The 23,522-nt window shown below is 41.0% G+C and overlaps 1 protein-coding gene across 1 annotated transcript in view; it reads left to right on the top strand.

Moving 5' to 3' along the window:
• The first annotated feature begins 6,177 nt into the window (after positions 1-6,177).
• Positions 6,178-23,522, top strand: part of SCUBE1 (signal peptide, CUB domain and EGF like domain containing 1) — a 225,391-nt gene continuing 208,046 nt past the window's right edge. The window contains exon 1 of the mRNA XM_070755321.1: positions 6,178-6,287. Coding sequence (XP_070611422.1) covers positions 6,200-6,287 — 88 coding nt within the window. The 5' untranslated portion in view covers positions 6,178-6,199. The remainder of the gene's footprint in view (positions 6,288-23,522) is intronic.

A 23,522-nucleotide genomic window follows, 5' to 3' on the forward strand; every position in this document is an offset into this window, starting at 1 on the left:
CAGAGCACCCAACTTCAGATGAATACAATCAAAGTGGTGAGATAAATAGGCATTAAATAATACAGATCTGCATCCCATCCGAAGTATTAAACAAAGTGATGGTCACAAATTTGCAATCGAAGCCTGGGAGTTTTATGCGAAGAGCTTCTATCACATGGTTGTGGACATTATTTTGAATTATTTAGCCGCTTTCTTTGGATACTCCGCAAAATGATACATAAACATGTCTACTAAACTTTTCTTTTCTTTATTGATTAGCCCTTGGAGCATATCAAAGTGCAGAGTTCCAGGCACAAATTATTATTAACATCTAATAAAAACAATTGAAAATGGAATTGCATAAAGTACAATTAAAATGAAATTGGAATAAAATACAGTTTAAAATGAAGTTGGAATAAAATACAGTTTAAAATGAAGTTGGAATAAAATACAGTTTAAAATGAAATTGGAATAGAATAGAATAGAATTTTATTGGCCAAGTGTGATTGGACACACAAGGAATTTGTCTTTGTGCAGATGCTCTCAGCGTACATAAAAGAAAAAGATACATTTGTCAAGAATCATATGGTACAACACTTAATGATTGTCATGGGGTCAAATAAGCAATGAAGAAACAATCAATATTAATAAAAATCTTAGGATACAAGCAACAAGTTACAGTCCTAAGTGGGAGGAAAAGGATGATAGGAATGATGAGAAAAACTAGTAGAATAGAAGTACAGATTTAGTAAAAAGTCTGACAGTGTTGAGGGAATTATTTGATTAGTAGAATGAGGCATTCAGGAAGAAACTGTTTTTGTGTCTAGTTGTCTTGGTGTGCAGTGCAGTTTAGAAGTGTGTGTGTGTGTGAGAGAGAGAGAGAGAGAAAGAAAGAAAGAAAGAAAGAAAGAAAGAGGATGGGAGGGAGGGAGGGAGGGAAAGGATAGGAATGACTGTTGAGGGAATTATTTCTTTAGCAGAGCGATGGCGTTCGGGGGGAAACTGTTCTTGTGTCTAGTTGTCTTGGTGTGCAGTGCTCTGTAGCGACGTTTTGAGGGTAGTGTCCAGGATGCGAGGGGTCAGTAAATATTTTCCCGGCCCTCTTTTTGACTCGTGCAGTATACGGGTCCTCAATGGAAGGCAGGTTGGCAGCAATTGTTTTTTCTGCAGTTCTGATTCTCCTCTGAAGTCTGTGTTGGTCCTAAAATACAGTTTAAAATAAAATTGGAAAAAAATACAACAATTTAATATATAGATATATAAAATATGATAAAATTATATTTCAGTATTACCCCTACAATCTACTGCAATCAGTCCCACATACAGTCCCACAACCAAACCATTTTGCTTAAGTATTGTGCTGTGTTAAATGTTATTTTTGCCACACATAAAGTAGGTCATTTTTACTAAACAATTTTTCAGTCTCCATACTACAAACCAGATGAGCATATGTACTGATTCATAACCAGGCCCTAGGTGATCATTTTGCCATTAATTGATTTGGCACTGAACAACTGGCACATTTAAGTACCATCACGGTTTAAGTTAGTTGAATTGGGAAGATTTGAAATTGCATTTCTCTGTAGCATATTCCAACCAGTAGTGGGTTCTAAAACCCTTTACTACCGTTTCACACACATGCTTGTGTGCACGCCTGTCACTTCTGGGGCTACCTTTGAAAAGTGTTTGGAAACTTCAGATCATGCAGAATGCATCTGCGAGAGCAATCATGGGCTTCCCAAGGTATGCCCATGTTACACCAACACTCCGCAGTCTGCATTGGTTGCCGATCAATTTCCGGTCACAATTCAAAGTGTTGGTTATGATCTATAAAGCCCTTCATGGCATCGGACCAGAATATCTCCGAGACCGCCTTCTGCTGCACGAATCCCAGTGACCGGTTAGGTCCCACAGAGTTGGCCTTCTCCGGGTCCCGTCGACTAAACATTGTCGTTTGGCGGGACCCAGGAGAAGAGGCTTCTCTGTGGCTGCCCTGACCCTCTGGAACCAGCTACCCCCGGAGATCAGAACTGCCCCCACCCTCCTTGCCTTTCGTAAAGTTCTTAAGACCCATCTCTGCGGTCAGGCATGGGGGAACTGAGACATCACCCCTGGGCCTATATAGTTTATACATGGTATGTTTGTGTGTATGCTTGCTTTTAACAATGAGGTTTTTAGTGTTTTTTAAATTATTAAAGTTGTTCTTACATTGTCTTTGTTATTGTTGTGAGCCGCCCCGAGTCTACGGAGAGGGGCGGCATACAAATCTAATAAATAATAATAATAATAATAATAATAATAATAATAATAATAATAATAACTTCTGCGTATGCGCAGAAGTGTCCTGAGTGGGTGGGCGGAGCCTCCCGCCACCAGCACTACTGATTCTTAGAATTGGGCTGATCCGGGAGAAACCCACCATTGATTCAAACTTCATTTTCATAACCAGACTGCATTTTGACATCTGCTAATTAGAGAGATATTCAATTAAATGTGTATTTTGAAACCATGAATCTCTTGCTTATGCCTTGGAATTCACTAGATGGAGCTCTAAGGTATCAGGGAATCTTCCCAGGGAACTAGACTGAACATTTTCAGTGTGGTAAGTCAGCCATAAACTCACAAGTATTCCTTTGTGCATTTTTGCACCAATGTAGAGAATAAGGCAGAATAGAAAACATTTGAAAAGAAATAAAATAAAAAAAATCTATTCTTGAATGACAAAGGAGAGGTTGAAACACTTGGAAAACTCTTGAGTTATACACAGAAATATAAATTGAGACAAGAAATGAAGAATATGCGGTATGTACACCTCTAAAATATTCAATTTACTTGGAAATAGTCAATTTAATACAAGTACACTTTAAAACATTTTTTTCAAGGCGTCTGTGCATCAGAGGGTCATTTTATTCTATTCTATTTTGACTGTCTCAGTTTCTTTTTATTAATAAAAAACTATTTCCCAGCATATTTCTTAAAATAATCTAGGTATACAGTGTTCCCTCGATTTTCGCGGGTTCGAACTTCGCGGAACATCTATACCACGGTTTTTCAAAAATATTAATTAAAAAATACTTCGCGGTTTCCCCCCCATGCCACGGTTTTTCCCGCCCGATGATGTCATATGTCATTGCCAAACTTTCGTCTGCCTTTAAAAAACATTTTTTTAAATAAACTTTAATAAATAAACATGGTGAGTAATAATCTAAATGGTTGTTAAGGGAATGGGAAATGGTAATTTAGGGGTTTAAAGTATTAAGGGAAGGCTTGGGATACTGTTCATAGCCAAAAATAGTGTATTTACTTCCGCATCTCTACTTTGCGGAAATTCGACTTTCGCGGGCGGTCTCGGAACGCATCCCCCACGAAAATCGAGGGAACACTGTACTGTATATGCCAGTGTAGAAAATGGGAGGGGAAGAATGAAAAGCAACAGAAAGCCTGTCCATTTTGGTAACATTTGGTCCCAGGGCTATTTAAAAGATAAGTGCTTGTTTGAAGTCTCCCTCCTTTACTTGACACAGAATTGTTTTATTAATCAACGGTCAATGAAACCTGGCAATTTGACACATCGTCGTTAAAATGAATAAGAATAACTTGTTAACATGGCAGGAAATTTAAAATATGCCCACCCCCTCCCTTTTAGCTCTCTCCAAATGTTATGGAAATCTAGTGGCTGGTATTAATGGTAATGACCCAAAGCAAGTGGAAAAGGCAGCAGCTCCAGCTTAGATGAGCCCGAAGGCAAAGCAAAAAAAGAAAAAAAGAATAGAAAAAGTTTTCTTTTAGTCTGCACCATGAGGGGGGAAGGGGAATCCCTCTTAGTGTTGTCAAGGAGATTTGCTGTTGAGTTTCTGGACTGTGTGGCTTCAAAGCCCGTCTGCCTTTAGCCTGTAAGGAGCATTTTTTTTTTTTTTAACAAACCAGCCTGTCACTGAAACCTAAGGGAGGTGGGGGCGGGGGTGGAGAGCAGAAGTTGAAGAGCCCTGAAAAATAGGAGGGGTCCCACTCTAAATCCTGCAGAAGGAGATCAACTGGATCTGAATAAGAGCCCTTGATGTGACATTTAGCCTACAAAACCAAGGGAAATGAAACACGGTGGGATTGTGGGAATCCGCTTCAGGGACCTCTGGAGTCGGGGGAGAGGATGGGAGTTTGGCGGGTTTGGAAAATTAGGAAAAATGCTCTTGTCCCTCAAGTTATGGAAGACTTTTTAAACAACCCCCCCCCCTCCAAAAAGTCTTTCCCACACAAGGGTGTCCACTTTTGCTTCTGGTCCTTCAAGCACTTCTGGTCCTTCAAGCACACTCGGCTTTTTTGGGAGGGGGGCTTTTTTTTGCCCCTAAAAGGCAGGCAGGTGCAGCTCCAACTGCATGGTCACAGCCACCATATTGACTTTTATGACCTCTTCCACACACCCTCAAATTCCCCCCCCCCATCCCTTGCAGCCAGAATAACAGGATGAAAAGGACCCTGCTTGAGGCTAGTCCTCCCTGAGCAATGGCATGCAGGGAAGTTTTATGCTGGATTCAGAACTTCTCTTCCCCTCTCCTTTTATTATTATTATAATAATAATAATAATAATAATAATAATAATAATAATAATAATAATACATCACAGTCCTAGTAGCTTAGGAAGTGTTTGACTTGTAATATTGTGATACGAAATCCAGCATATAAATCTTGTTTGTTGGGTATTACTGTTTTTGTCAATAAAACACTAATACGAATACGAATAATAATAATAATTACTACTACTGCTACTGCTACTACTACTACTACTAATAATAATAATAATAATAATAATAATAATAAATCAGTCCTAGATGCTTAGGAAGTGTTTGACTTGTAATATTGTGATACAAAATCCATCATATACATCTCGTTTGCTGTGTATTACTGTTTTTGTGAATAAAATACTAATACAAATACTAATAATTACTACTACTACTACTACTACTACTACTACTAATAATAATAATAACTCAGAACATCATATATCTTAAGAAGGTACTTGGTTGATACCTAGGATGCTGGCAGCAATCCATATCAACCATTAGCACCAGTTAGTGCTATTTGTGAAGCATTTTTAAATGTCCAGTTGACTGCCTTTCATGCTGAATGAATAAGAGATGTTGATGATGATAATAATAATAACAACAGAGTTGGAAGGGACCTTGGAGGGCTTCTAGTCCAACCCCCTGCTTAGGCAGGAAACCCTACATCATTTCAGACAGACATCATCTTTAAAACTTCTAGTGTTGGAGCATTCCTAACTTCTTCTGGAGGGCAAGCCGTTCCACGAGTTAATTGTCCTGTCAGGAAATGTCTCCTTAGTTCGAAGTTGCTTCTTTTAGTTGCTTTCTTTTCTTTTCTTTTTTAAAGAATAGAATTCTTTATTGGTCAAGCTTGATTGGGCACACAAGGAATTTGTCTTTGGCGCATACGCTCCCAGTGTACATAGAAGAAAAATATACATTTTGGGGAATTGATATGAATTCTCTTTAAACGTGAAGTGGGGGAGGGACGATGACGAGACACATTTTTTAAAATTATTTATTTATTTATTTATTGTTTGTTTGTTTGTTTGTCAAACATGTATAGGAGAGTAGTAGTTTTGTATGCCGTAAGTGAAAAAAGACACTTTATTCCTAAACCTAATGACGGAGTCCAACTTTTCCTGAGGAAAAGTGAATTGTTTTGCCTCTCAGTCTGTGGCATGCAAAGGATTTACATCTCTCTCTCCCCCCCCTCAACCTCCCCCCCCCACCACTCCAACCGTCTGCGACTAAAGCCCTCAAGGTTGCGGGTCTCCCTTCTTCTCCACCCCACACACGGACACACACACAAGGGTGCGCGAAGCATCCCGTCCCGCCGCGTTCCTCGGGCCTCCGAAGAACTGAGGGAGAGAGGAGAGACCCAGACGGCGCTCGGCCGCCCCTCCTCCTCTCCCCTCCTTTCGTCTCCCCCCCCCCCCCCCACCTTCCCGTCCTCCCGCGAGGAGCGATTGGCATTCCGCCCCTCCGGTCCCGCCCACCGGGCCGTCCCATCTGCGAATCAGCGGGATGCTGTCAGCGCGTCAGTTGTCTGTGGCTGCCCTCTGCCAGCCCGGAGCGCGTCTTCTTTAAGCTGAGGGGAGAGGAAAGGAGGGGAAGGGGGAAAAAAAAGAGAAAAAGCAGCAGCAGCCCCGCAGGTTGCGCGGAATCCGAGAGCCGGAGCAATGGGGACTGGTGACTTTGCGCGGCGCTTGTGTTGGACTCTGGCCATCCTCCACCTTGACAGGTTGGCCGGCGGCAGCGGGGTGCCAGGTAAGAGCCAGCGGCGACGCTACACACGCGCGGGGGAGGCTGTCCGGAGTCCCTGGCGCTTCCCTCCTTCGCCCCTTCTTTCCCTCCCGAAAAACACCAGCCCTGGCTTGCCCTGGGAGTCTGCGGCTTTGCCTTTCTGGTCCCTGGGTTCTCTCTCTCTCTCTCTTTCTCTGGATGCCACCAAAAAGAGAACGGAGGCTTGAGTTTTCCGGGGGAAGGAAGGGGGCAAGGGAGGGCTGGAAAAAAGTTACACCGAGCTTTTCCAGGGTGGGTTTGTGGTCTCTGTCCCTGAAAAGACTGAGCAAAAGTTCATTTTCAGACGCCTTCTGCAAGCACAGGAAAAGGATGAAATGATATGCATGTATATATGTATGTATGTATGTATGTATTTATTTATTTATTATTTATCGATCTATCTATCTATTAATTTTTTAAATTTAATTTATGTATGTATGTATTTATTTATTATTTTATTTTTATTTATTGTTCTATCTATCTATTAATTTTTAAATTTTTATTTATGTATGTATGTATTTATTTATTTATTTTATTTTTTATTTATCTATTAATTTTTTAAATTTTATTTATGTGTGTATGTATGTATGTATTTATTATTTTATTTTTATTTATCGACCTATATTATATCTATTAATTTTTTAAATTTTATTTATGTATTTATTTATTATTTTATTTTTTACTTATCGATCTATCTATTTATCTATTAATTTTTAAAAATTTAATTTAATTTATGTATTATTATTATTATTATTATTAATTATTATTATGTATTAGATTTGTATGCTGCCCCTCTCTGCAGACTCGGGGCAGCTCACAACAACAATAAAACAATATATAACAAATCTAATAATTAAAAGTATGTATGTATGTATGTATGTATGTATGTATGTATGTATGTATGTATGTATTTGATTTTTATGCTGCCCTTCTCCTTAGACTCAGGGCGGCTTACAACGTCTTAGCAATAGCACTTTTCAACAGAGCCAGCCTATTGCCCTCACTAATCCGGGTCCTCATTTTACCCACCTTGGATGGATGGAAGGCTGAGTCAACCTTGATGAGATTTGAACTGCTGACCTACAGATCTACATTCAGCTTCAGTGGCCTGCAGTATAGCACTCTACCTGCTAGGCCACCCCGGCTCTATTTATTAATCTATTTATTAATTTTTAAAATTTAATTTATTTAATCTATCTATCAGTCTGTCTGTCTGTCTGTCTGTCTATCTATCTATCTAACTGGTTATCTAGTTATTAATTTAATTTATTTAATCTATCTATCTGCACTGCTCAAAAAAAATAAAGGGAACACTTAAACAACACAATATAACTCCAAGTAAATCAAACTTCGGTGAAATCAAACTGTCCACTTAGGAAGCAACGCGGATTGACAATCAATTTCACATGCTGTTGTGCACATTCAGCTTTGTACAGAAGAAAGTAATCAATGAGAATATTTCATTCATTCAGATCTAGGATGTGTTTTTTGAGTGTTCCCTTTATTTTTGTTTTGAGCAGTCTATCTATCTATCTATCTATCTATCTATCTATCTATCTATCTATCTATCTATCTATCTATCACGAATCCCAGCGGCCGGTTAGGTCCCACAGAGTTGGCCTTCTCCGGGTCCTGTTGACTAAACAATGTCGGCTGGCAGGACCCAGGGGAAGAGCTTTCTCTGTGGTGGCTCCGACCCTCTGGGACCAGCTCCTTCCAGAGATTAGGATTGCCCCCACCCTCCTTGCCTTTCATAAACTCCTTAAAACCCACCTCTGCCGTCAGGCATGGGGGAACTGACACATCTCCCCCTTGCCCATGTAGTTTTTGTGTATGATATGATTGTGTGTATGTTTTTATATACTGTATTGGGGGTTTTTTAGACTTTTTAATGTAAAATTGTTATTTTTAAATTTTAAATATTAGATTTGTTACCATATATTGTTTTTTATCACTGTTGTGAGCCGCCCCGAGTCTACGGAGAGGGGCGGCATACAAATCTAATAAATAATAATATCTATCTATCTATCTTATATGTCGCCCAACTCCCAAAGGACTCTGAGCACAAGTAAAGACAATTTTTTAAAAGCAGCATTAAAAAAAGTTCATTAAAACCTCTAATTCACATACATACTCTCACATTCACACATGGCCAGTTTAGGGCAACCTGTCTAGACAGAAAAGTATAGGAGTTACCTTTGCCATCAATAACACAAGCCATTAATTACAGAGTGTATTCACTTCAATTTATGTTTCCCAGCCAGCTTCCCCTCCCCACTTTTAAGCCAACTTTTGCAGGGTTTCCTTACTACTGTTAAGATATGGAATGACAAAATTGAACGGGTTCAAAGACCGGCTACAAGAATGGTGGAAGGTCTTAAGCATAAAACGTATCAGGAAAGACTTCAGGAACTCAATCTGTATAGTCTGGAGGACAGAAGGGAAAGGGAGGACATGATCGAAACATTTAAAGTGTTGGTCATTACCTATAAAGCCCTACATGGCACCGGACCAGGGTATCTACGAGACCGCCTTCTGCCGCACGAATCCCAGCGACCGGTTAGGTCCCACAGAGTGGGCCTTCTCCGGGTCCCGTCAACAAAACAATGTCGCTTGGCGGGGCCCAGGGGAAAAGTCTCTGGAATCAACTCCCCCCAGATATTAGAATTGCCCCCACTCTCTTTGCCTTTCCTAACCTCCTTAAAACCCACCTCTGTCGTCAGGCATGGGGGAATTGAGACATTCTTTCCCCCTAAGCCTTTATAATTTATGCATGGTATGTTTGTTATATGGATGCTTAGTTTCATAATAAGGGTATTTTAGTTGTTTTTAGTATTGGATTTGCATGATGTTTTTAATTACTGTTGTTAGCCGCCCCGAGTCTGCGGAGAGGGGTGGCATACAAATCCAATTAATAATAATAATAATAATAATAATAATAATAATAATAATAATAAATATGTTAAAGGGTTAAATAAGATCCAGGAGGGAAGTCTTTTTAATAGGAAAGTGAACACAAGAACAAGGGGACACAATCTGAAGTTAGCTGGGGGAAAGATCAGAAGCAACGTGAGAAAATATTATTTTACTGAAAGAGTAGTAGATCCTTGGAACAAACTCCCAGCAGACGTGGTTGGTAAATCCACAGTAACTGAATTTAAACATGCCTGGGATAAACATATATCCATCCTAAGATAAAATACAAAAATAGTATAAGGGCAGACTAGATGGATCATGAGGTCTTTTTCTGCCGTCAGTCTTCTACGTTTCTATGTTTAAAGATATAAGTTTACTTCTTGCATTTTGAGTCTGGCAGTTAACTGTTAAATGGGATGGGCCAAGCCACGGGAATGATGGACTTGATTCTCTCTGCCTTCTCATTTCAGAGGATGCTGATAGGTTTGCTCAGCCTTGTATCTGGGTTTGGGCTCTGGGGAGGAAATGCCCTTCCTTTTTTCCCCCAAGCAAAATATTGTGCACCTTGAGGGATCTGTCCACACGTGTGAGGTTTTAATCCGTTCATTTTGATGTAGAAAGATGTGCAAAAGTGATTGGAAAAGGCAAGCCTTTCTAGTGAATTGCATCGCTGGACGATGACTTTGAAACTCTAATGAAAGAAAATAACATTATCGAAAACTGCTTCTCTGCTACGAAAGAGGCAGAACCACTGGGTTTTCCTTGATCCGTTGGGCTGGACTTGACTTTTGTTCAGTTAGTCCCTTTTGAAGTGGGCACATTTCCCCCCTTTTCTGCATTCAAGTGAGAAAACCTCAATTATCCGACTTCCAAGATAGCTGCAATGCTCTGTACATGGGGCTACCTTTGAAGAGTGTTCGGAAACTTCAGATCGTGCAGAATGCGGCCGCGAGAGCAATCGTGGGTCTACCCAGATATGCCGATGTCTCATCAACACTCCGCGGCCTGCACTGGCTGCCAATCAATTTCCGGTCACAATTCAAAGTGTTGGTGATGACCTATAAAGCCCTACATGGCATCGGATCAGATTACCTCCGAGACTGCCTTCTGCTGCACGAATCCCAGCGGTCGATTAGGTCCCACAGAGTCAGCCTTCTCTGGGTCCCGTCGACTAAACAATGTCGTCTGGCGGGACCCACGGGAAGAGCCTTCTCTGTGGTGGCGCCGGCCCTCTGGAACCAACTCCCCCCGGAGATTAGGATTGCCCCCACCCTCCTTGCCTTTCGTAAGTTATTAAAAACTCATCTTTGCCGACAGGCATGGAGAAATTAACACACACCCCAATTTTCAAGGTTGGTGTATGGTTTGATTGGATTGTGTGATTATTTTATTATAAGGGTTTTAAACTGTATTTTTTAATAATTGGATTTGTACCCTGTTTATGTTGTTGTGAGTCGCCCCGAGTCTTCGGAGAGGGGCAGCATACAAATCTAATAAATTATTATTATTATGTCAATACAACACAGCAAACAAGATCACTATGTTGGATTTCGTATTTCATCACCAGTCGGGCGCTTCCCAAGCACCTAAGACTGAGTGATGTAGCGGCGAATTATGTTTGCCGATCCCAGTAAAGCAGCCTTTTGCAATTGAAAGATGGAGATTTTGTCCATTCCGATGGTTTTCAAATGTCCACTGGGATCCTTTGGTACTGCGCCCAGCGTGCCAAGTACCACTGGGACCACTTTCACTGGCTTATGCCAGAGTCGTTGCAGCTCGATTTTTAGATCTTCGTATTTCACTAATTTCTCTAGCTGCTTCTCCTCAATTCTGCTGTCTCCTGGGATTGCGATGTCGATGATCCATACTTTCTTTTTCTCCACAATCGGGATGTCTGGTGTGTTATGCTTCACACCATAATAATATTTATAAATAATAATAATAATAACAACAATTATAGTAATATAATAATAATAATAATTATTATTATTATTATTTATTGGATTTGTATGCCACCCCTCTCCGTAGACTCGGGGCGCCTAACAACAATAATAAAAACAACATGTACAATCCAATAATAAAAAACAACTAAAACCCCTATTATAAAACCAAACATACACACAGACATACCATGCATAACTTGTAATGGCCTAGGGGGAAGGACTATCTCAACTCTCCCATGCCTAGCGGTATAAATGAGTCTTGAGTAGTTTACAAAAGACAGGGAGAGTGGGGGCAGTTCTAATCTCCAGGGGGAGTTGGTTCCAGAGGGCCGGGGCCGCCACAGAGAAGGCTCTTCCCCTGGGGCCCGCCAAACGACATTGTTTAGTTGACGGGACCTGGAGAAGGCCAACTCTGTGGGACCTTATCGGTCGCTGGGATTCGTGCGGTAGATAGGTCTACTTCATCTTTTAATAATTCTTATTCTTCCATGTTCTGAATAGCAAACTTTTTCCAGATATGGTACTGAATGTGTTTTTAATTTACTTTGGGGAGATTCATCAAGTATTTCGGCTATCAGAAGATTGACAAAAATCAACAAAACTGGATGAAAGAAACACTAGGCGAGAAATGAGTACAGTGCATTGGCATGTTCTAATTGACAGTGGGCATTTCCACATGTGACATGCAGATGTGGTTCGGTTGTTGTGAAATGGTCCATTAAGGTGTGTAGAACCTGACCCAAAAAGTCAAGATGGGGGCTACAACGTTTATGGTAAAATCTCTACGTGCACAAAATGGACAGGGCCTTATTGCAGCTACCATCTTGACTATTTTCAACCCTATCCTTGGGTCCAGCTGTCACTTCTGCTGTTCGGTGATGGGAACAGAGGCCTTTATGAGTCAAAAGTATGATATTTAGGCAGCTGAGACAATTTTTAAAAACTTGTTATAGAAGTTTCACCTGAGAATGGAGTAGATCGTTATCTCTCCCTCCCTCCCTCTCTCCTTCAGATCCCCAAGCAAATTTACTCCTCTTTGTGGAAGCAAGTTGAATAAATAAATAACTGATTTATTTAGTTAACCCAACTGATTTAACTGTTGTTCATAAGATCATACACCACAACGTCCTTCCTGTTAGTGACTACTTCACCTTCAACAACAACAACATAAGAGCACGTAATAAGATACAAACTAAATGTAAATCGCTCCAAACCTGACTGCAAAAAATATGACTTCAGCAACCAAGTGATCAATGTTGTTGTGAGCTGCCCCGAGTCTACGGAAAGGGGCGGCATACAAATTTAATAAATAATAATAATGATAATGATGATGATGATGATGCCTGGAAATCACTACCTGACTCTGTTGTTTCTTCCCCCAACCCCCAAATCTTCAACCTTAAATTATCTACTGTTGACTTCTCCCCTTTTCTAAGAAGTCTGGTAAGGGGCGTGCATAAGCGCACTATTGTGCCTACCGTCCCTGTCCTTCTGTCCTATGATCCTTTTTGTAACTTCTTTATACAGTGATACCTTGTCTTACGAACTTAATTGGTTCCTGGAGGACGTTCGTAAGGTGAAAAGTTCGTAAGACAAAACAATGTTTCCCATAGGAATCAATGGAAAACTGATTAATGCGTGCAAACCCAAAATTTACCCCTATTTCAAGCCAAAGCGCCCGTTTTTGTGCTGGTGGGATTCCCCTGAAGCTCCCCTCCATGGGAAACCTCACATCTGGACTTCTGCGTTTTTGCGATGCTGTAGGGAAATCCCAGGAGGGGAATCCCAGGATCGCAAAAACAGGTGCTCTGCTGGCAACGGAAGTCCGGAGGTGGGGTTTCCCAGCGAGGGAAGCCTCAGCGAAATCGCAGCATCACAAAAACGCGGAAGACCGGAGGTGGGGTTTTCCATGTAAGGGAGCCTCAGGGGAATCCCAGGATCACAAAATCGGACGCTTCGCTTGCAACGGAGGTCCGGAGGCAGGGCATCCCAGCGGCGGTGGGGGGTTCGTAAGGCGAAAAAAGCTCATAAGAAGAGGCAAAAAAATTCCGAACCCCGAGTTCGTATCTCAAAAAGTTGGTATGACGAGGGGTTCGTATGACGAGGTACCACTGTACTTCGTTATGTTAATACAAATGATGAGGGGTGGCATACAAATCTAACAAATGCCGCCCCTCTCCGAAGACTCGGACCTCCCAACAGATTTGGGCAAAGTATTGTCTATCTGTTTATATGTCTGTGCTAATAATCTAAGGTTCTCGGATAGTTGACTGAAATAACTGTACTCCTCCTCCCCGTACCTCGTATCTTTCCCTTTGCAAAATTCTCTGAGGTGCAGCAACAATATCTGGTTATTATTGCTGCCTCTTCACAGCTGCTCACCCCCTCTTCCTTGATGCTTGATGGAGCCTTTCCACACACAAACACACACCGTTGGAACATTTCTGAAACGTTGAGTGTGAAGCTTCCAAGCTAACAATCAAAGTGGTTTTTTATTCTGGGAGATATTTTCTTGAGGTCTTTACATTTAAGTGGCATAAAATAAATCTACCCAAGGATGGTGCAGGTGTGTTGCATCCTCCCTCCCCCCTTACCCGAGTCCATAAATAGCATTAATCAAACTCCTACTTTTTGTTAGCCAATTGCTAGATGTATTATTATTCATGGTTTCTACGAGTCCCAGATGGGCTGCTGGTATTAAGTTTTAAAACAAAATGGCTCTTCTGGCTGGGAGGCAAAATTAGCCGATTGACATTTTGGCCACAATCAATAGATGTTTGCCACTTTCTTCCCTAAACACCAAACTGATTCACATCGAAAATGCTCTTCTAAAAGACCAGATGCTTCTTTCTAGCAGTGATTGGCTTTCTCTAAACAAGTTTTTTTTTTTTTTTTACAAAAATCAATGTTACAAACCTCAAAAAGAAAATTGATGAATTTTCTTTTAGTTCTTTATTGGATATTGAATAGGTTGACCTTCCTTCGTTATTTTTTCCTGCACAACATGGGTTTTTAAAAACAAAGTGGGTTTTGTTTCCTCCCAACATGAGCAATTATTTCTCCTGTTGAAAGTAAGGGCTAATGTTAGGTTAATGTAAAACAGTGTTTTTCAAGCAGGGTTCCGCGCAACCCAAGGGTTCCACAAGGGCCAGCCAGGGGTTCCGTGACTTAATAACTTTTATTTTATTTATTTTATTTATTTATTTATTCGATTTTTATGCCACCCTTCTCCTTAGACTCAGGGTGGCTTACAACATGTTAGCAATAGCACTTTTTAACAGAGCTAGGCTATTGCGCCCACCATCCGGGTCCTCATTTTACCCACCTCGGAAGGATGGAAGGCTGAGTCAACCTTGAGCCGGTGATGAGATTTGAACCGCTGACCTTCAGATCTACAGTCAGCTTCAGTGGCCTGCAGTACAGCACTCTACCTGCTGCGCCACCCTGGCTCTCTACTTTTTAAAATATTTTTATTGATTTTTATAATATAAAAACACACACACAACATATAACAAGTGCTCAGTGATTGTGCCCACCACCAGACAAACATTCGTACCCCAGCACCAATCGAGGGTGATTCTTGTATAAGTCATTTTAACCCAAGAGCGGAATATTTATTTACATATTATAAAGTGATTCCAACTTGTTTCTTATAGCTTGGTCTTGGATCCTACTCGCCATATATCGTCTTATCTTGTCCCATCACCCCATCAGTTAATGCAATTCAGTTTCATTAGTCAAATTCATCCTTTTGTCCATAATCTCAAATTGAATGTGGTCCACCATGTACCTGTACCAATTTTGCATTGTCTATTTTGTCGCGTCCTTCCAACCTAAGACTATTACCGCCTGAGCGCTTTCTATCGCTACTTGTTTTATTTCTCTGAATTCTCCCACCTCCGCGACTTAATAACAAAAAAAAATTGATTAAAAAAAGTTATGGCAAAACCAACCAGGACTGTATCACTCCTAACCTGTGTACCTGCACCATGCTATGTATGCGCACTATGTGGTTATTAGTTGTTGCACTTGTTTACCTTCATACGATTTCCGTTTCCGTTGTTAGACCGAAAAAATTGCAGGCATGAAATGTATTATAGCAGAGTGTTGACTTTTCTGAAGTCAAAATGGTCTCCAACAGTCCAACTCACCTACGAACATTTTTAGATCGAAAAAAACTGGGGAATTTGCCTTGAAGGGGCTACCTTTGACAAGTGTTCGGAAACTTCAGATCGTGCAGAATGCAGCTGCGAGAGCAGTCATGGGCTTCCCAAGGTATGCCCATGTTACACCAACACTCCGCAGTCTGCATTGGTTGCCGATCAATTTCCGGTCACAATTCAAAGTGTTGGTTATGACCTATAAAGCCCTTCATGGCATCAGACCAGAATATTTCCGAGACCGCCTTCTGCTGCACAAATCCCAGCGACAGATTAGGTCCCACAGAGTGGGCCTTCTCCGGGTCCCGTCAACTAAACAATGTCGGTTGGCGGGCCCCAGGGGAAGAGCCTTCTCTGTGGCGGCCCCGACTCTCTGGAACCAGCTCCCCCCAGAGATTAGAACTGCCCCCACCCTCCTTGCCTTTCGTAAACTCCTCAAAACCTACCTTTGCCGTCAGGCATGGGGGAACTGAGATATCTCCCCCGGGCCTATACAATTTATGTATGGTATGCTTGTACATATGTCTGCTTAATAATGGGGTTTTTAAAATATTTAAAATTGTAAATTATTAGATTTGTTATGAACTGTTTTATTCTGTTGTGAGCCGCCCCGAGTCTACGGAGAGGGGCGGCATACAAATCTAATAGATAGATAGATAGATAGATAGATAGATAGATAGATAGATAGATAGATAGATAGATAGATAGATAGATAGATAGATAGATAAATAGATAAATAGATAAATAGATAAATAGATAAATAGATAAATAGAACAAACAAACAAACAAACGGTACCGGTACACGGTACAGGTTCCGCCTGAAATCTGACGACACCAAAGGGTTCCCCTGAAGAAAAAAGGTTGAAAAACACTGATGTAAAATTATCCATCTGTTTTTAACACCTGATGATGAAAAATATTCAGAACGGTTTTATTAGTTAAAAATACACTGGGGCAATAGTGCTTTTCAGTGTTGAAATATTTTGCTAAGAAAACTAGATGACTAAAATTAGTAAATTAGCCAATTGCTAAAGGGTTAATTTAACTCAAGGGGCTCTTCCTTGATTTTTAAAACATTTTCTAGTCCACAAACATGGACACAATATTCTATAGAGCCGTGATGGCGAATCTATGGCACATGTGCCATAGGTGGCACACAGCGCCCTCTCTGTGGGCACATGAGCCGTTGCCCTGGTTCAGCTCCACTGTGCATGGGTGTGTGCCTCCCGCTGGCCAGCTGGTCATTGGGTCTCTCCCGCGCATGCACAGGGGCAGGATGTATGCGGGAGCATGTGTACATTTGCAGATGGACCACAAGTGCATGTACAGGGGCCTGAGATGCTTGCAGGGGGCTACATGCGCATGAAAGGCAGAGGGGCATATGTGTGCATGGGGCACATGCGCGGGGATCATACATGCATTGTATTTTGGGGGTTCTGGGGCTTTGGGCACTTGCTCTGGAAAAGGTTAGCCATCACTTCAGAATATCTCCAGGACCGTCTTCTGCCGCATGAATCCCAGCGACCGGTTAGGTCCCACAGAGTTGGCCTTCTCCGGGTCCCGTTGACTAAACAATGTCATCTGGCAGGTCCCAGGGGAAGAGCCTTCTCTGTGGCGGCCCCGGCCCTCTGGAATCAACTCCCGCTGGAGATTAGGATTGTCCCCACCCTCCTTGCCTTTCGCAAACTCCTTAAAACCCACCTCTGTCGTCAGGCATGGGGAAATTTATTTTATTTATTTATTTATTTATTGGATTTGTATGCTGTCCCTCTCCGTAGACTCGGGTCAGCTAATTGATTCCCCTGGGCTGTTTCCGCTTTATGTATGGTCTGTATGAGATGTATGATTGTTTTTATATTAAGGGTTTTAACTTGTTTTAAGTATTGGATTTGTACTATTTCTTGTTGTGAGCCGCTCCGAGTCCTCGGAGAGGGGCGTCATACAGATCTAATAAATAATAATAACAATATTATTATTATTATTATTATTAATAATAATAATTATTATTATTATTATAATAAATTGTATAAAATAAATAAAATAAAATATAATATAATAATAATTATATAAAATAATAATTATTATTATTATTACTATAATAATAATAATAATAACCACTGCTATAGAGCAATTCAGTGCTTTGAATTATATTAAAAAGACATACTTTTTACAGTATGTAGACACATAGATGCAGCCTTGTCTGCATTTCTTTAAAATTGCTGTGTTTTTTTCCCTGAAAGCACATAGCTATCTTCAACAGCCGTCTTGTGGGCTTGGGAAACTCATAGCCCTGCTCATTCTGAAGCATGGTTTTTCAGTGATGGGCTCCTACGGGTACGGTCAAGTACAAAGAACCGGTAGAAAAAAATTGATTTTTATTTTTTTCCCCCCTTCTGGGCTCTGGGTCTGTTTTTCCTATCGCAGTAAATGAAGTTGAATGTGTATCATTTTAGAAGAGCTGTGTATGCGTGTGTGTGTGTGTACATAAACATACAGTTTATATAGTAGATAATGTATGTTTTTGTGTGCCTGTGTGTAATATGTGTGTACACATATGGCATGCATGCATAGAATTAAATAATGTATTTTGGATGTTCAGTAATAGTGAATAGATAGAGCAGTGTTTCCCAACCTTGGCAACTTGAAGATATTTGGACTTCAACTCCCAGAATTCCCCAGCCAGCGAACGAAAAGTTCATAAGTAGAAACAATTTTCCCCATAGGAATCAATGTAAAAGCAAATAATGCGTGCAACTCCATCCCAAAAGTCACCCTTTTGCCTTGAGCCGCTGGGAATCCCCGCCTCCGGACTCATGTTGCCTGCCGAAGGGCCCGTTCTTGTGCTGCTGAGATTTCTCTTCGGGTGGCAACTGATTCCCAGCGAGTAGAGGCTCAGGGAAATCCCAGCAGCGCAAGAACGGGCGCTTCGGCTGGCAACTGAAGTCCAGAAGCGGGGCATCCCATTGGCGGCGGTGGCTTGGGTTCATAAGTAGAAAATGGTTCGTAAGTAGAGGCAAAAAAATCTTAAACACCAGGTTCGTATCTCGAAAAGTTCATCAGTAGAGGCGTTTGTAAGTAGATGTACCACTATATCAGCTATCTTGTACATGTTTTGACAAATAACTAACTAACTAACTAACTAACTAAATCAATCAATCAATCAATCAATCAATCAATCAAAATGAATGAATGAATGAATGAAGGTATAAGCTCCACTTAAAGATAAGCTTTTTTTGTGGGAGGGTTATAATTAAAAGGAATTTTACACCAGCGATGAAATCTACTTAACTTTCCTAGTGGTTTGGAAGCATACGTTTTGCGCATGCGCAGAGGGTTTTTAAAATGGTGACGTCCAGAAGGGTGGGCAGAGCCTCACGGTGCCGCCACTACCAGTTCTCTGAATCACCAGTAGCCACTGCTACCGATATACCCGAACAGGGCCAAACTGGTAGCGTTTCACTTCTGCTTTACACACTCCGCAGTCTGCATTGGTTGCCGATCAGTTTCTGGTCACAATTCAAAGTGTTGGTTATGACCTATAAAGCCCTTCATGGCACCGGACCAGATTATCTCAGGGACCGCCTTCTGCTGCACGAATCCCAGTGACCAGTTAGGTCCCACAGAGTGGGCCTTCTCCGGGTCCCGTCAACTAAACAATGTCGTTTGGCGGGGCCCAGGGGAAGAGCCTTCTCTGTGACGGCCCCGGCCCTCTGGAACCAACTCCCCCCGGAGATTAGAATTGCCCCCACCCTCCTCGCCTTTTGTAAGCTCCTTAAAACCCACCTCTGCCGTCAGGCATGGGGGAGCTGAGATACTCTTTCCCCCTAGGCCTTTACAATTTATGCATGGTATGTTTGTTTGTAGGTGTGATTGGTTTTAAAATAAGGGGTTTTTAGTTGTTGTAGTATTGGATTTACATGCTGTTTTTATTATTGTTGTTAGCCGCCCTGAGTCTACGGAGAGGGGCGGCATACAAATCCAATAAATAAATAAATAAGTAAGTAAGGAAGGAAGGAAGGAAGGAAGGAAGGAAGGAAGGAAGGAAGGAAGGAAGGAAGGAAGGAAGGAAGGAAGGGTAAAGAGTGGTAGGAGAATCAAATTCGCATTGTATCTGCTTTGGGAATGAATAATAAAGAACAAGAAGCTTAAACAGCCCTCTTAGAAAAGTAGCTCTTTTAAAAAAAAAAATTATTATACAAGGATTAAAAAGAGCAGAGATATAGTATTGTGCATGTTATGTCGTTTCACAGTATAATTATTGTTTGTCTTACATTCTAAGATATACTTTACAGAACTGCCCATAGTTCCCCCTCCCTCCCAGTTGAACTGTTAACCAAACAGTTCTTCTTTTATGATATCATTATATAGCTTATGGCATCAGCAGTTATCAAGTATTTGTTCTACCATTCAGTTAATCTAAAGTCAGATTAATTTGATCTTAGTTTTATATTTTGGATTGATGTTGAGAACATCTAAATGATTTACTACTATTATTTCTTCTTATCTCGACCCAGTCATAAAATTTCTTCCAAATTTCGTAATATTTTGATTCTTCTTTATCTTTAAGTTTTTGGGTTAATCTGTCCATTTCTGCACAGTCATATATATTTTTTAGAAAAGTAGCTCTTATTGGAGAAATGTCTTCCAACAACAACAGAAAGGAATAAAGTGCATAAAACTGCCTTAAATGTGACAAGTAGCCAAAAGGCAGCAATATTCTTTAACTGCAATAATCCCTGCAGTGAAAGAACCAGGTTAATTTATTTATTTATGCGCTGGTTATTGTTTGCAGAGCCCGGAGTTGCCGTGATTGTCGCTCTGCAGAAATCTGGTCTTAACCTAACCCCTGGCAATACAGCTGAATGCTCTCCGCTCCTTAAATCTGCATCCATTTAGAAACCCAGTGAAGACGAACGCCACGGGTTCTTTTCACAGACATTTGGCTAGAAAATAGGATTTTCACGCGATCACAAATGGGTCTGCTGTGAATTGCCACCTAGGTTAAGAACCATGGCGTTTGGGGGGACACTAATGCACACAGTTTGAAGCTGTTAAAAGTGACTTTCATACAGCGCTGTCAATATACAGTGCTTACAATTCGTTCCGTGACCAGGTTCTTAAGTAGAAAAGTTAGTAAGAAGAAGCAATTTTCCCCATAGGAATCAGTGTAAAAGCAAATAATTTCTGCGATTGGGGAAACCACAGGGAGGGTGGAGGCCCTGTTTCCTCCCAGGAGATTCCTAGAGAGGCCCCACGGAGGCTTCTCCCTGCCTTACCCCACCCTGTTTCCTCCCAGGAGATTCCTAGAGAGTCCCCATGGAGGCTTCTCCCTGCCTTTTCCGGCTCTGTTTCCTCCCAGGAGATTCCTAGAGAGGCCCCACAGAGGCTGCTCCCTGCCTTTTCCGGCCCTGTTTCCTCCCAGGAGATTCCTAGAGAGGCCCCACGGAGGCTTCTCCCTGCCTTTTCCGGCCCTGTTTCCTCCCAGGAGATTCCTAGAGAGGCCCCACGGAGGCTTCTCCCTGCCTTTTCCAGCTGTGTTTCCTCCCAGGAGATTTCTAGAAAGGCCCCACAGAGGCTTCTCCCTGCCTTACACGGCCCTGTTTCCTCCCCGGAGATTCCTAGAGAGGCCCCACGGAGGCTTCTCCCTGCCTTTTCCGGTTACAGTTTTGGAGGCTCGGGTTTGTAAGTGGAAAATGGTTCTTGAGAAGAGGCAAAAAAATCTTGAACATCTAGTTCTTATCTAGAAAAGTTTGTAAGTAGAAGTGTTCTTAGGTAGAGGTACCACTGTATATGCTATATACTATATTCTCATAGCAGGTACCACCTGCTATGAAAAAAAGGTAAAGTCGTTATGCCTGTAGACTTGCAGGATTCATACCATATATTTTCCTGGTAGGAATGTGACAGTGATTGGCAATCCTTTCCGGAAGATTTTTTAAAAAACTTCCCAGTCTATCCCACCACTCAGGGTTTCCTAATGGCACTTCATCCAGGGATAGATTCTAACTTACCTCGCTACCGGTGTGCTTCTTCCCGTGTAACATGGCTGTGCTTCACACATGTGCGCATGCGTAGTGGCAAAACATCTAAAAAATCCCCCCGTCAAAAAAAAAAAAAGCCAAAAACAAGATAACGACCACATGCACCGTGCCAGAAACTTGGCTTCTGCACGTGCGCAGAAGGGAAAAAAGGGGGGGGGGATTTTTTTTTTTTAAATCCCCCGAAAAGCTGAAAACAAGATTGCAACTACATGCACAGTACTGGAAACTCAGCTTCTCTGCCTTGCGTAGAAGAACCCCCCCCCCCCCGAAACAAAAAAAAAATCTTTTAAAAAATCCAATTTTTTTTAAAAAAGATGGCGGTGCCCACAGACTGGCACAGACCAGACTGGTTCTGTGACAACATCATGACATCACCAGCAGGTTGCTACTGGTTCGGGTGAACCGGTCCGGTCCAGTCCAAACCCACCTCTGACTCCATCCAAGTACTAACTAGATCCATTCCTCTTGAAGAGATATAACCTGGACCTCACCAATCATTATCCAGCACTTGAACCGCTACACCACCCTGACCCGTTTGAGGTTGGACACTTACCTCTAAATATAAAATTTGCTGAAAGAGAATGGTCCTTCCTGCATTTGTGTCTCTCTAAATATATTTTATTTATCTATCTATCTATCTATCTATCTATCTATCTATCTATCTATCTATCTATCTATCTATCTATCTATCTATTTTGTCCAATGCACAATAATACACAATGAAGGCTATAGAGGTTATACTCAAGTAAAATATATTAGAGAACAAATAGAAGTGAATATTTAGGAAGAGAATATATCAATTAGAGAATAGAAGGATATTATGAGAGTAATATAAGAATAGAATAGAAGAATAGTAGATACGATATATGAGATATACGAGAGACAATAGGACAGGGGACGGGAGGGCTCCAGTGCTTAAAAATCTATCTTTTAATCTATTTATTTATTTATTTATTTTGTCCAATACACATTGAGGGTTTTAGCGGGTATATATCTAAACTTAATATTAACCGCTCCAAACTTGACTGTAAAAAATATGACTTCAGTAACCGATTTGTCGAAGCGTGGAACTCATTACCGGACTCCATAGTGTCATCCCCAAACCCCCAACACTTTACCCTTAGATTATCTACGGTTGACCTATCCAGATTCCTAAGAGGTCAGTAAGGGGCGAGTACAAGTGCACTAGAGTGCCTTCCGTCCCCTGTCCTATCGCTCTCCTATATCTCCTATTCCTTTCTTCTATTCCTATATCTCTTCTTCTATTCTTTCATTGATATGTTCTATTCCTATATCTTCTTTTCTATTCTTTCTTAGATATATTTTACTATGAGTATCTGCTCTATAACCTTCTTCATGTATTTTACTATGTGTGTGTGTGTGTGTGTGTGTGTGTGTGTGTGTGTATATATATATATATATATATATATATATATATATATATATATATATATATATATATATGTAGATTGTTCTGAGTTCGGGTTTTGCCCTGTGTAATGTTTTGCATGTCTATGCGACGTTTCGGTGAAATCACATTCACCATCATCAGGCTGGAGTTTCAATCTTTGTGTTTTTGCAAATGAATATTAGCAACTGACATTTCTTCTTAGCATGTAGTGTGGGGGTGGAGATTTGCTTTGAATGTAGCAAATAGATTGGGTGACTATGCTTCCGTGATCTGATTGGTTGGTGTAATCATGGTTATAGAAGGAATGGCATGAAGATTATGAAGTGTTTTGTTTAAGTCTGATTTCCAAATATAAAATTCTAAAATCATAATAATTAAAGGATTGACCTGTTGATTATAATGAGGTGTTTATTTTGTTTAAGGCTGGTTTCCAAATCTCTGGCAGGCGCGAGGTATCATCCCTTTTATTTAAACAAAAAGATCTTTTTTCAATTTCAATAGCTTCTAGAGAGATTCTTTTATATAAATTCTCTGTTTTGTGGAGTAATTTAGTTTTTTCAAAGTCAATTTCGTGCCCTGTTTTTTTAATGTGCTGGACAAGGGAGGAGGTCTTCTCCTGTTTCTTGACTGCATTCATATGTTCTGCCATGCGCTGGCTCACTCTTCGGTTAGTTTGTCCAATGTATGTGGCTGCACATGTTTTGCAAGGGATTTCATAGATACCTTGGTATTCTAATTGGATTTTATCT

The sequence above is a fragment of the Erythrolamprus reginae genome, chromosome 6 (genome assembly GCF_031021105.1).
Source record: "Erythrolamprus reginae isolate rEryReg1 chromosome 6, rEryReg1.hap1, whole genome shotgun sequence".
Lineage (NCBI taxonomy): Eukaryota > Metazoa > Chordata > Lepidosauria > Squamata > Dipsadidae > Erythrolamprus > Erythrolamprus reginae.